This window comes from Limulus polyphemus, unplaced genomic scaffold (genome assembly GCF_000517525.1).
Source record: "Limulus polyphemus unplaced genomic scaffold, Limulus_polyphemus-2.1.2 Scaffold2211, whole genome shotgun sequence".
Lineage (NCBI taxonomy): Eukaryota > Metazoa > Arthropoda > Merostomata > Xiphosura > Limulidae > Limulus > Limulus polyphemus.
The window spans coordinates 28993-44118 of NW_013667821.1; the positions used below are offsets into that span (position 1 = coordinate 28993).

General features: G+C 31.1%; 1 protein-coding gene across 2 annotated transcripts in view; it reads right to left on the minus strand.

Moving 5' to 3' along the window:
* Positions 1–15126, minus strand: part of LOC106466276 (E3 ubiquitin-protein ligase MARCH8-like) — a 37507-nt gene that overhangs the window by 20576 nt on the left and 1805 nt on the right. Inside the window, exons 2-3 of one of the 2 annotated variants that reach the window (XM_022394254.1) lie at positions 11465–11557; positions 4471–4755 (exon numbers count right to left, since the gene is read on the minus strand). In XM_022394254.1, the coding sequence (XP_022249962.1) occupies positions 4471–4755; positions 11465–11557 (378 nt within the window). The remainder of the gene's footprint in view (positions 1–4470; positions 4756–11464; positions 11558–15126) is intronic. The other variant, XM_013926538.2, reaches the window with a different exon arrangement.

Here is a 15126-nt window from a genome sequence, read left to right on the forward strand (position 1 = left end):
CTTTATATTGTTTGTAAGTTTGTGAAATTTTTATATATAAATCATAGTGTGTAATAACTATTTGTAATAACTGTTACTGTAAATTTTATTGTTTGTATATTAAAGCATATTTGTGTTAAAAAAGAAACTGTGTGTATCAATCTTGTTGGCAAATATCATAAATTGGAGATGTATCGGCATATATTTAACTACTAAATTTAAAGTATCAGTTAACTCAGTTTCAGACCTTTCAAAATTGTAATACGTAACATTTCATTAACAAATCTGTTTTGCAATAGAACTTAGGAAGGACTCTTATTAACAGATCCTTCGTGTTATGGAACTTAATTTGGGATCTCATTAACAGATTTATTGTGTAATGGAATTCAGGTTGGGATCTCATTAACACATCTGTTGTGTAATGGGATTCAGAGTAGGTCACAGTAACAGTTCTGTTGCACATTGAGATTTGGGTTATTTCTCAGTAACATGGTTAAATTTCAGACGTTCTGTTACGTTATGAAATTCAAGTTCGTATCATAGTAACAGATTTGTTGTGTAATGAAATTCGGGATGAGGTCTCAGTAACAGATTTAAAGAAATGTGCAATTACCAGCTCTATTGAGTAATTAACAAATATTATTCTCATGCTTTAAAAAATACAAAACGCTGATCAGTATATAAACGAATGAAGCGTTTATACTGTAATTGTACAAGGGAATTAAACATGTTGATAACACTGAAATACATGGTTCGTTATCTACAGAAACACAGATTTCGATGTAATATAAGGTCTGATGAAACCTTTTTTTTAGTTTCTCCTTACATCACTACTCATTCTTGGTCGCATACGCCTTATAGTATCAACCTAAATTTAAAAAAAAATGGAAATTTAAATATATAATAATTGTTTGATTAAAATATGAAGTACAGAAAAACGGTGACGTTATTATAATAATTACAAGTTAACGATTCTTTAAGTTAACTTTTTCCAGTGCTGTTAAACTCGAATGACTGGCGTCTGGAGCATACCAAAGAAACTAACTTAGCCAATATGGCACCTGCTTGTCGTGCACCAACTATCAAGCTTCCTTTGAACACTGCAATTTATTAACCTCTACACATATCTGTTAGGCTGACTGCAAATGTGCTTATTCTAGTCATTTATAGTGCTGAACGGATCATCTGACACATATATAGTCACTCTAACTTGCATCTGCGGCTCAGGTCAGGTTCAAGTCTGAAAGGGTACACAGTTCCAAAGAAAGTGGTCAGCAGTGACTTTTCAATTCCAGAGTAATGATTGTTTTCCTATATTATTTATAAATCTAGATTATTTTTCATCAAATACTACAGATAAGACTGATGATCTTTTCAACAAAAATCAATTCTTGAAACACATTAGTAAACATTAACATCCCGGTAAAAGTCCAAACTTCTCAAGTCATATCAGCACACATTTCTGTATGGACTTGGTAGGATTTACCTGGGATACTCTAGTGTGATACTCAGAGAGGCAAACAAAGGTATAAGTAACAAATAGCTCAGGAAAATCCTATGTGTAATTTTAATTTATAAGATCTTCTAAAATGTGACACTAGAAACTCTGAAGCCTCAAGTCTGTTTTTAATGTAACATATTAGAATTATTAAATCTTAGTTTGAAGTCTCATATCATTCTACCTTTTTGTAAGTGATCACATTACATTAAACTTGTACAATTCTCTAAGCTACTAAGCAAACCACTGTTTGGTGTCTGGTGACTATCTGTAGTAACTTTGTTTTTCAAAAGATAATGAGGACTCATTTGGTTTATCCAGGCTATCCCGTTTTCTACAATCACCGTACTTAAAACTTATATAGAAACCCATCCAGTCTCTTCTTATAAACTCTTTCTACAACACATGAAGGGAAACCATTCCATACGCTGACCATCCTAATAGAAAAGTAATATTGCCTTAATTTCTAGAACACTACTTAGTCCTGCCACTAATCTTGTATAAATAATATAATACATTTTAATTCACACTGAATTTTTCATTTATCAACAATAAAAACATTTCTGCAAAAATTAAGTATGATGTAAGGATGGCAATGAAAAAGTAGAGAAACAAAGTTAGGATGAATACATGAAACCACACAAAAATCCCTACATAAGTAGCCACTAATTACTGAGTCAATCTTAAAAACTTATCTTTATTTGCACTATAAGACTGTACAGCATTATTACGTTTAAATGCTTTTATTCAAACTGAATTCATGCAAATGACATGAATTCAACATTTAGTTGTAGATAAGTTATTCTTGGAAAGATTTGGCTACTTATGTGGTGATTTTTGTATGGTTTTGTGTATTTATCCCTACCTTGTTTCTGTACTTTTGGCATTGTAATCCCTATATCATACTAAATATTTGCAATTTTTTATTACTTGTTTTCCTTTCTTATTTTTTAAACAATATCAGTGAAGTAGGTTGATAAGTCAGCATTTGTTATATTTTTATAATTCAACGGTAATATATATTGTTAATATCATATTGGTTTTATCAGTTTATTCATTGCACTTGTAGAATAAACCTCAAATATTAATATTATACTATAAAACTGGTTACAATAGATTATTAATCTTAACTTCTTGGGACTTAATGCTGATGAACCTAAAGACACCGATTGTATAGTGTACAAAGCATTGAGTATTCTATATGTTACATTCATCTAATGGTGATCTATTACTGGCTGTTTCACCCTGTATGTAAGCTTTTAAAGTTTCTTGTAAAGAGCTAACTTCAAGGGGTAATGATAACATAGTTTATACTATAATTATGATTTTATTTATCTCATACTGTTTTCAAATACAATTAATTCCTATAAATCCTCAAAAAACATTTCAGCATCATTACACACCAAATATGAGATATTGACAGGAGTTACTATTTTATCTTTGATGAACCAAAATGCAGATTTGGTTATTATCATTTTACAACGTTTTAAGGGCAAAAGTTAACATAAATACAGTTATTCTATGACGTCTATATTTACTGCATAATTTTACTAAGACACACACATTATATTTTCAATTTTACCCTTGTTGAAATAAAATCTGTAATATTATCATTACCCAATTGGTCTATTATATAATACCAAACAATAAATTAGGTGTGATGCCATAATATTATTCACACTCATAAGTTAATATAGGTTATTATATGGTGTGTTAAAAAGAACTATAAAATCCTATATATATATTATGTACACATCAACATTACAAGAGGCCTTACTGTATTTCTTTAGTTTGCTAACCCAGGCCATGCTGTGATATGAGCCTTGAATAGGTAAAACTGAAGTCCATGGTAGAGGGTGTGGTAAATCAAAAAAAATGCATTAGTCACAGATGATATTTTCAATATTACCTTTAATGAAAAGAAATCTGTAATATTATCACAAAGTACAGTAGTTCTTAGTATGTAGGGATGGTCCGAAAAAAAAGGCTGCCACATTCAATCTATTACTCTATTTTTTATTTATATTCCTGTAAACTCTCAGTGGAGCATAGGGCCGCAACAACACCTCGCCAATGGAAGGTGTTGTTGCAGTTACTTGTAGCAAGTTGGTTTTTACGGGATGGAGTTGCTAGCACCGTGCTAATCCTGGACTTGGGACCAGGCAAAGGCGGAGGTTGGCACGTTTGGTGTGACGGGGATTCGAACCCGCGATCCTCAGATTACGAGTTGAGCACCCTAACCACCTGGCCATGCCGGGCCGCTATTACTCTATGATGCTCACAAATAACTGCTACAATTGAGTTATAGCCTTATTTGAGCATCTAATTGCTATTATCGAGTATTTCAAAGCTTGTAAGACTCTCAATATCATTGGAAAGTGTTGCTAAAATGGAGAACTGGGAACTAGCTAAAGAGCCAGAGTGTTCATCTTTCTTTTTTCTTCTCCCATGCTAGCCAAAAAATGAGCGAAGTTTTTGCAATGGATTTAGTACAACAGAAAAGCATTTTAATGTCCGCTACATTCAATCTGTTACTCTATGGAGTTTATAAATAACTGCTAAAGTTGAGTTATAGTCTTATTTGAGTACCTAATTGCCATTATCGAGTGTTTCACAGCTTTTATAAGAGTAATATTATTCTGTTCTTCTACCACACGTATTTTTGTGGGGAAATAATAAAAAGGAAAACTACTATTTAGCAATGAGTTCAGTTTATAAGCATATATCATTTTAATGTGTAATATATAATAGTTTCATTTCTGGTCGCTAGATGGTAGCACAAATTGTTCTTATATAACGACTGTTTGTGACTTTTCATTGCACAAACATGATATCTGCCAAAAAAAAATACTAAAAAGAAAAAAGAAATGGTTATCTAAAATTAATATTCAAGGTATCAAGGAAATCACATATTTATGGAACTGACAGATCGGAGCTTAAAAACACCAGTTTCATTCTTAATTATGAAAACAATACATTATATAGCAGTCTACCTTTCTTCAAATTTTCAGTGAGGCTGAGCCTGGCAGCTGTGTGTGTATGCGTGGTATCATACTTCATGGCCTGGAATCTGTATGATGTTCTCCCTATTAATCGACGATTCTCATTTGTGGTGGAGTCAATTGTATGCACATGCAATGAGTTGGGGGTGAAGTTGGAAGGTGTGGGTTCTGTAAATATCTCTTTAACGTTGGTCCAGCACTCCAGAGTAGTTGTACTGTCCTGTAGAAACCATTCCAGCTTCACTGGCCCCCAATGTAATCCAAAATTACAAGAAACTGATATGACGATAACAATATATATTACCATTGAATTGTAAAAATATAACAAATATTGACTTATCAACCTACTTCACTGAAATTGTTTAAAAAAAAAAAAGAGGGAAAATAAGTAATATTTTTTTTTCAAAAACTAAGTATAATGCAGAGATGGCAATACCACAAAAGTACAGAAACAAGGTAGAGATGAATACACAAAAACCATACAAAAATCCCTACACAAGTAGCCAGTAAGTACTGAGTCAATCTTATAATCGTATTGTTATTAGCCACAGTATGACTGTATAGCACTATCTGTTTAAATGCTTTTTTCAAACCTAAATTCATGCAACTGACAGGAATTTAACATTTAGTTGTAGATAAACGCTATTCTTGGAAAGATTTGGCTACTTATGTAGTGAATTTTTTACGGTTTTGTGTATTCATCCCTACCTTGTTTCTGTACTTTTTGGCATTGTTGTCTCTGCATCATAATTAATTTTTGCAATTTTTTTAAATTACTTGTCATTATACAGTATGGAACAAAAACATTCAACTAGAAGATATAAAGTCTCAGATTCTTTTATTTCCTATTATGTATTACTTATTGAATCCATGTTTTTTAGTTTGATATTATGTACAACTACTGAATGTTTGATTCAATCTATTAGAATAATTCTTATTTAAACAGACACATTCTAATTTCTAACTAAAATGATGTGTAACAAAAACCATGTGGGAAGAAGAAATACTGGATAAAGGTTACAAGTAATTCCATAATCAAGACTTAAGTTTATAGTTTAAATACAAGAATGCTATCACAAGCTCATGTATTAGGTAGAATTATGACACAGTATTTGTAAAAGAGACTACAAAAATCTATTATGTATATTACATTGCTGTTTAATGAACAACAATCACTAAATGTGTATAAAACACATGTTAGCTTAGTATATGAACTGGCTAAATAGATCAGGGTAAGATATGACTGACTAGAGTTGTTTTATTTTGATCAATCTTTACAGATGAATACACTTTTATGTAAATATTAAAAAACTGAGTCCTAAGCCGTATAAAAAGAAACATTATCTACAAATGCATAACTCTCTCATTAGTTATACGATCTTCAGTGTGTGAATAAATACCTAATGTTATTAGCTGATACCAATTTTCTAATCCAAGTACTGATAGATTTATCCAAGCCAAGCTCAAGCAAGAACAGGCACCCATGTGTCAGTCCTATTACAAATACCTATCCAAATATAAAGGCACCCATGTGTCAGTCCTATTACAAACACCTATCCAAATATACACAGAAAAAAATGAGACACATTCAGTTCAAAGCAATTGGTAAATTATGGCTATTTCTGGAACTCAAATCATCTTGGTTAGTTTTGAATATTGCACAAAGCTACTCAAGGGCTATACGTGCTAGCCATCTCTAATTTTGAGGTGATAGACTAGAGGGAAAGCAGCTAATCAACATCACCCACTGCCAATTTTTTGCTACACTTCACCAGCAAAATGTTTATGTAGACTGCACGTGGAACATTTTTGAGGTAGAAAATTTCTATTTTATTTTAGTTATTGTTTTATGTAATTTGCCTAGTTTAGTTCAGTTGCATATTTAGTTGCCTTAAAAATGCTACTGTACCTGCAACCTAGTGTATAATATACGAATAATTTTTTATGTTAAGAAACTGACACTAGGTTCTTCTAACAGTGACTAGCTTTCCCTAGCAGTGACATATGGATACTAACTTCATATATGACTAAAACAGATGCTAATTTGCTATACATGTGATACATAACCTCCTGGTTTGGCAAGGAAATAAAAAACTCTATAACTTGAAGTTAGAGAGACTTGAGGGAAGGTGGACTAAGTGATATGTAAGATACTTGTTAATTATTTAAAGTGATATATTTATTTCAGAGACTTGCTTATTATTTGTAATTTCACAACTGTTTAATATTGTTAATTATTCTTTTTTGAAATCTTACAAATTAGTTTTTTTTCTTGATGTGGTTCTTTTTTACTTTGAATGTTCTGTTTATGAGATATCTAGCTACAAAACTCTTGGCCTGGCATTAGTTGATTATTTTATTAAATTTGTATAAATTATTTTGTGATAAATAAATTTGCATTTTTTTATCATACTCTTAGAAGTAACATTGTTGTTTGATATGTTACATTGGCACCTGAACCCCTAGGGACATCTCTGAAAGGCTGTGGTACTTTGTTTGTTTGGTCTCTGATTCTCTCAAGCAAGTGCTCTACCAATAAGTTAAATAACCGTGAGAAGCTAAAAATGTAGTGTATAGTTACAATGGAGATAATTGATGCTGATGTGTCAAGCTTGGGGCAGTCTATTTCAGTTGTGTTGAGTAGATGAAAATGTTAACATGCTGTGTAACAGACTAGCTGGCAAGAGATATGACTCCTCTCCTATACCACCCCAAGGTTCAACATGACTACCCTTTGCAAACTTTTAATCTACAATGGAATGCCATGAAGAAGAACCACCACTTTATATTATTGCAGTCAACCATCCACCCCTGCCTGAATGGCATTTTAAAGCTTGGAAGAATTTAAGGATAGTTTAATTAACCTATACCTGGCTGTGTTAGACGAAACTGTGTTGGCTCAAGAACTTTACAGTATAAAGTACACTCTACAGTTATGGAACCCTGGAGCTACTGAAAGAAGCATACTAGAGTGTCTAGTATCTAAATAACATGTTTCATTAAAAGCACTTAGAATAACACTATGATGTTTCTACTGTCGACGTGCTAAGATTCACTACATAGTATGAATATTGGCATAAGAGTAAACCAGAAGTTGTCCAAAGAAAAGTGATTAATAGAAGTGAAAATTGTTGTAAAATGCTATAATTTTAATCAAATAGGCCATTTATCTATATTATATGAATAATGTTGTACATGTTTAATAGAACACAGAAATGACAAACAGCAGTCAGGAAATGAAGAGGTTAAAGGTGGAGGCTCTGAGTTCTACCAAAGTAAATTCCTCTTATCCTAAGTTTAGTGTTCAGAATAGTTATTTAATGGTTATTAGTACTTATTATTGATTAATTTGGTAAATGGGTTGAATTTTATCCTTTTAGACAAATAAACACTCTTGAAGAAACTAGTTAATGAATACTTGTATATATATATATATATATATATATGGTATTCAAATCTTGTAGTTTTGAGTACTAATCACACTTTTATAAACTCATTATCATATTTAGAGTAACATGAAATAATGAGTAAATAGTACCATAGGTAGAATATCTGCTCACATTATCATTATCAAACTTGGGATAATCAGCTACATTAACTTTTTTTGCCATCAGAACTTCTGCACCAGCCAATCAACATCTATGATGTGAAATCATCTTTTCCTGGAACTGTCTGATTGATTATCATATTAAACCTTGGATGGTGGAAAAGTGAATGAATGAACTGCAACAAGTTCTGCAGAAAGCAAGGTATAGCATTGAAACAGCTCAAAAATTACAATGGTGAGGCTCCACTCATAAGTTGCGGAAAGCGACTTACAAAGTAAGTGATAGAGTATTATTGAAGACTCATCCTATCATCTTATGCAGTAAATAATTTCACTACAAAACTTACCCCAAGATGGAATAAACTTTTTGGAATTGCTAAGTGTTTAATTTGACTTGTGTGTGAATTATAATACCTTAGAGCTGGTCGATTTGTACAATGATTTCATGTTTTTAATACAAAGAAATATGTTTTCTTCCTTACTGGGGGGGTTCATAATGTTAAGCCTAGTGAAAGTGATACTGACAGTTACAGTCAACAGCACCCAAAACAATTAAGGCAGACTCTTTTTGTTGACTACAAAAGACCCGTAAAGCTTCTGCTAGTAAAACAGAATTTCTCCAGCTTTTAGGAAGTCTCCTGTTTCAGACCCTGATCAATTGATGGATTATGTTGATGATCTACCTATGGTAGCTCCTGCTCAAATCAGTCACAGAACATTAAGAACAGATCCTATGTTAGCTACAGAAGATTAGCTGGTGTTCCTCATACTGGGAGGAAGTAGTGATGAGCTGTTACAGTAAGTTGAAACAGAGCTGGAAGCAAGAGAAGATCAGGCATAAGATATTTTCAAAGAAAAGTGTATGTTAGGTAACTGTACAAGATTCTTAGTGTTGGTATAGAGGATACTTTATTACTGAAAGGAAAATTTATCTGAAACAAACTTAACACTTTAAATAGCCTATAAACATATTTTTACATAGTACTTAGCCTAACTGCTCTTGCAATTCTTGCTTATTTTTGGAGTAAATCTTGGTTTTATTTTTTTGGCTGATGACAAGATTGCATATAACATGATTAACAAATTAGCATTTTTTTACATAGTCGTACATGAACTAAATATCCATATGTCACCAGTAAAGGAACCATGTGTTGGATTGTTAATATAAAAAAAAAAGATTCATATAATATACACTAGGTGGCAGGTGACCTAGTGTTTTTAAGGCAACTAGACACAAAATTGAACTAATGATAGAAATAAATGATAAACAAATTTATAACTAAAAATGTCTACCTCATATATTCCTCTCATTATAGTAAATGAGTAATGGCATTAGTCACTTCCTACAGAATTCTCTTTGCTTTGCATGACTATTATTTGTGATTTAACACTACTTTTGAGAACTGTTTAACACTGTTAATTATTATTTTGTATAATTTTATAAATTACGTTTTTTCCTGGTTCTTTTTTTTATTAATTCATTATTATACTGTTTGATTTGGTATTGATAATGTTACTGGTTTTTTTTTTTCCTTTGAATAATTCTGTGTTTGAGATATCTAGTTACAAAAATTCTTGACAAGGTACTAATTTATTAATTACAAAAAAATGTATAACTTGTCTTGTGGTTAATTTTGCTTTTATCCTAGGAATAAACAGATTTAATTTGGATTTCCACTCACAATCATTAACAAACTTGGATATATTCCCCTTCCTGCACTGGATCATGTCATAAACTGAAAATAGGCCACAGATGCAATGTCTGATAAACATGCCATGAGAAAAGTTTGAGGCAAATAGAAAATTGTATGTAAACTGTTTTTAATTTAAGAATAATTATTGACATGATTGCGAGGATTTAGAGTTTCCATTTTTGTGGGTTAGGATAAAATAGTTAAAGTATTATTAATATAATTATATTACACATTGAACTGTGTGTATTGTTTATATACAGACCTCAAAAAACTTGGTACATTGGATGTAAAATCTTGGTTAAAGGGAAAATTTGCAGTAATGTGCCAGTCACTTTGCCAGTTCTTCCCTAAATGGACTACCAACCCTTGTTGTAAAAATAAATAAAAACAGCCTTAATTATAAGAACTAATCTATCCAAGAAACTCTTCTTTATACGTAAAGGTTTAAAGCATCATTGGCTAAATGTGCTGGTATTCCATCTTCTATTACACCATCTGGGAATCACAGAAAAAACAACAACACACAATAACTTCAACAATGTTGTTTTCAGAGAATATTTCTTGAAATAAATGTTTAAAAGATGAGATAATTATGAATCTCTCCTCTTGAATTCCTTATTTTACATTTGGATTACAATATTCATGGTGTAACATACACATAATCAACAAAACTATGAGGCTTCTTACTCTAGGTTCCTCAAAAAGAAAAGCTTTTTGATACTTAGTGCCAGTTGATCCTTTAATTAATCGAAAATTGAAAGAATGCATATATATGGCTTAATTATCTGTAGCAGTGTCCTTTAATGGTTTGTCAGGTGATGACTAAAATTTATGGATCCACCTATACTGTAATAAGGTTAGCATTGGTCACTTTGGGTAAATGCAAGATTTTTTTGTGTGGTAAAGAATGATACATTTGATCAATGCAGTCTGGAATAGGATCTTGAAAATTAAGCTACCAAGAGTATTCAGTAAAAATGACAGTTCATTGCATTCCAAAACAGGCACATACTGTGCTTTTGTTTAATAAATTGTGTATTTTTGTATGTTAATTTATATCTAGTCTCACTATTCTAATTCAACTCAGTTAGTAATACATTTAGAATTATTTTGTAATCAATATCCTGATTGAATCTCCTGTTATTAAGTAGATCTGTTCACTATAACTCAAAAGCGTTAATTCAGTTTCACCTAGATATACCACATATGTATCAAAAAATAAATCCAATAAGTTTTACAAGCACACTTTTAGGTTATAAATATATTCATTCATTAGTTAGTTAGGTCATATTTTTTGTTTAACGTGGGACATGATGGTGGGTAAAACAAAATATGCAGCCTAGCTAACTAATGAATGAATATTTGTTGTAAAATTATTATCAATGCTATAAGTATAGCTACAAGTCTTGGCCACAAATTTTGATTTCATTCCTTTAAGATGCATGCTTAGTCCTTTTTTGATTGCACATTTTTTACACACCCAAAGTGTTTTTATTAGATTATCTTATACTGTCCTTCCGAATCAGACGACGGGACTAAGTTTGGTATACAATAATACCAAGCTGCATATGCCACTGAATATTCCAATAAGATATTTAGAGGAGATAATTTTCACCAAGTCATATCAATCTGTACAAGTCATTCATGAGTACACACAGGACCAAAGTGATTCAAACTTAAGCCATTACCATATATGTAACCCCTAACTTGTAAAAAGATGTAGAACACATGCAAAAAAATTTACCTGAATACATCTCATACACCAGAAGGTTGAAATTAGTGGCTGTTTCAGCTGTGACAAGTCTAATTTGGCCATAAAGTTCAGGTAAAGTCATTCCTAAATTTGGACAATTACTCAGATGCAAAGGTACTTTTAGCTTCATTACATATAAATTCTCTTTGACATTTTAAAATCAGAAGTTATATATCTGTTGACTATTCTTATTAAAATGACATAAATCAAATTAAACTGTAGATAGATTGTCCCCGTAATGTTATTCACAAACCTACTTTCTAAATAAACACCACACATAGGTTTTAATTCAGCTACAATAAGACTTCAGTAACTGAAAATTTTAGAAAAGCTCATATTGATAACATTTATTAATCTCACACTTACAGCACAGACTTCAGTCTTCTCATACCACACATTAATGTTAAAATGTATAAGTACCAGATCAACTGCTATTTTTCTCTCAGGATCTCTAATAACATCTTCAATTATTTTGAGACAGGCTTGCTATAAGTCAACAAAAACTTACCTGGACTTCAACTGTCACTATGAAATCCACATTGATAGCTTGTAATAAAACTTAAAAGCTATCAATGGATTAATCAATTGCAGTATGTAAACTTCTTTTACCAGTTCATTTTATTATTGAAATTAAATAGGAAAATATTTGTCAACTTTTAATTTAATCATGTGTACATTTCAATCTACTATGATTTGAACTATTGGCAAGAAAAACCTACATATCTGGGTCTACTTCTGATGTTTCGAACTGTAGGATGAAATCTTCTCAAGAATCTGGGAGGAGCAGTTCCTAACTATTCAGTGTTTTTATTCAAATGATCAATATCTACACAAAAATGTAAGAAATATATCCTGACAACAGGACAAGTAAATAGGACTTAACAAAATAATTAAGCTTTGGGGAAAAAAAGTACAATTCAAATCCATTCAAAGTAATTTATTATTTATCTATCTATATGGATGTCTAATTCTTAAAAGAATTCATAGAATTTCAGCATTTAATTTTACATTCATGTAATACAACATACAACTTTTGCAACATTCTACAATTAAGGATCGATTAAACATATCAATGATTCAGTTACCAATTCTTGATTATTTTTAGGGTTTCAAATTTCACATACTAAATGCTACTACAATAAAGTAAATGGACAGTTCTTTGAAAAAGCATGTTTTTTAATAATTTCTTTCAAAATCTATATAGTAAAATAAAATAAATTAACATCTACTATTTCAACACTGAATAAATTTACATAACATCAATTTGTTTTTGAATTAAAAATTTAATTATCTTGCAAATAAATACAGCTGATTTAAGCTAAATTTCTGATTGTCTCAGCTTGATTTTCTTCTAAATTTATACTTTTTCTTTCTTTATTAAAATTATTTCTCATCTTGTTTGTTTTGGGCTATCTGCTGTGTCCACTGCAGGAAATTGAAACCCAGATTTTAGCACTGTGATTCTGTAAATTTAATGATGCCCCATGAAGAGACATTTCTTACCTTAGAAAACATATTCAGAACATTTTATCTATTAAATCTAAAAGTAGTAAGTCACTAACTCATCTTGATTTTGAGGTGGAGAAAAGTTCATTGGAATTGTTTTGTTTTGTTGTTTTTATTATGTAGTAATTGCAGTAGAACATAATGGAAAAAGTTTTAATAATTTATTTATTAGTAACTTAATTTTCAAAAAAATAGCTTACTATAAATAAAACTTAAAAATTTCTTAGTGACTACTTGAAATATTACCAGAAAAATAAAGTAATAAAATTCAAATTTGTGACAAGCTGTTTTGAATGATTATATGTAAAGGCTTCAATCTAATAACATTAAAGGACAACAAGGTACCTTCTGATCCACTAGGCCAATCCATTAAGTTAAACACTAAAATACTCAAATAAAGTCTTTATCATTCAAATATTTATCAAGCTCTCTCTTAGACTTCCTTAAATTAACTGCAGCCAGAAGGCCAACCAACCTATAAGAAAAATAAAGATATCTTACTTGAAGATGACTCCTACCCTGCAAAAATTTATATTTTTGTTCCCCAGCTTTACCGTTCTAACCATTAAATGACAAAAAAATGAGGCATTAACACTATCCATTCCCTTAACGATCTTAAACACCTCAATCAGATTCTCTTTAATTATTTTTTTTTTCAAGAGAAAACAGTTTCAAAGAAATTAACCTATTTTTGTATGATAACCTCTGAATCCTTTCCAACAATTCAAGATGAAACACTACCCTAAATGTTTCCTAACTAATGATCTATTCAGTGACATTATAACCTATTTAGATTTGTATTCAGTATTTCTTTGGGTACAATCTAAAATCCTCTTTGCCCTCCAATTAGCAGCATCACATTGTTTTGGTGACTTTTGAGACTAATCAACCAGAACATCAAAATATTTTTCTTCCATAACATAATTAAGGTTATTCTCATCAAAATGATCATAATTGAAATTATGATATCCCACATGCATTATGTTGCATTTATTATAATTAAAATCCATCTGTCTTTTATTTGCCCAACTCACCAAATAATCTAAATCGTTTTGTAAAGCAGTAGTATATTCTTCATAGCCAGCACCACCCAAAACTTTAATGTTGTCAGCAAATTTAAATAATCTATTGATTGTTCTTTCTCCTACATCATTGATGTAGATCAAAAAAAGAAAAGATCGTAACACTGGGTCCTGAAGTACCTCCCTCATGACATTAATCAGATATGACTGAACTCTATTTGTAACAACTTCCTGTTTCCTTCATTCTAGCAGTTTTCTAACCAATGAGCCTGTCCTCCATACCTACAGAGATAATTTTTTAAACAAGCCTTTTATATGGCACCTTGTCAAATGCTCTCTCAAATTCCAGATACACCAAATCCAAACCTCTACCCTCATCTACATAATCAGTAACCTCTTTAAAGGATGATAAAAGATTAGTAAGACAAGATTTTCCCTTAGTGAAATCATGCTGATTACTCAACATAATTTTAAACTGTTAAATTACTTTGCAAAGCTTTTTTTTTTTATCATAATTTCAAAAACTTTTCCCACGACTGATGTAAGACTAATGGGTAATGATTAATAGCACAGTTTTGATCATCTCCCTTGAAAAGAGGAATAGTATTAGCCAGATTACAATCTTTTGGTACCTGTCCACTGTTCAAGGACTTAGGAAAACAATAGCAAGTGGCTGACATATCCAATCCTTAACCTATTTCAAAACTTTTGGTTAAATATTATTAGTATGTGGCCCAGAGCTTTATCATTCTTTAAACTTCCCAATATTTTCTTAAAGAATTCTGCTTTTTCTTCAGTTTTTACTAATAAAGATTTAAGCAATATTTGTCATAATTGAACAGTTGATAGATGGAAATAAGATTGAACAAGGTGATCACATTAATTCTGAATAAAAATAATCCAGCCATCCCATAATGATCAGATACTAACCATCCTGCATCATCCTTCAAAGGCCCTACTCCCATCCCAACATTTTGATTACCCTTAATGTATTTGAAAATATCCTTGCTATTAAAAGTTATCATTTCTTAGAAACATGCTGCAATTACTTTAAAACGTGGGTTCTCATATGTGCTGTGCACAAAGCAAAGGGCGGAGCTGCTAAGTTTTATTTTTGAAGTATGA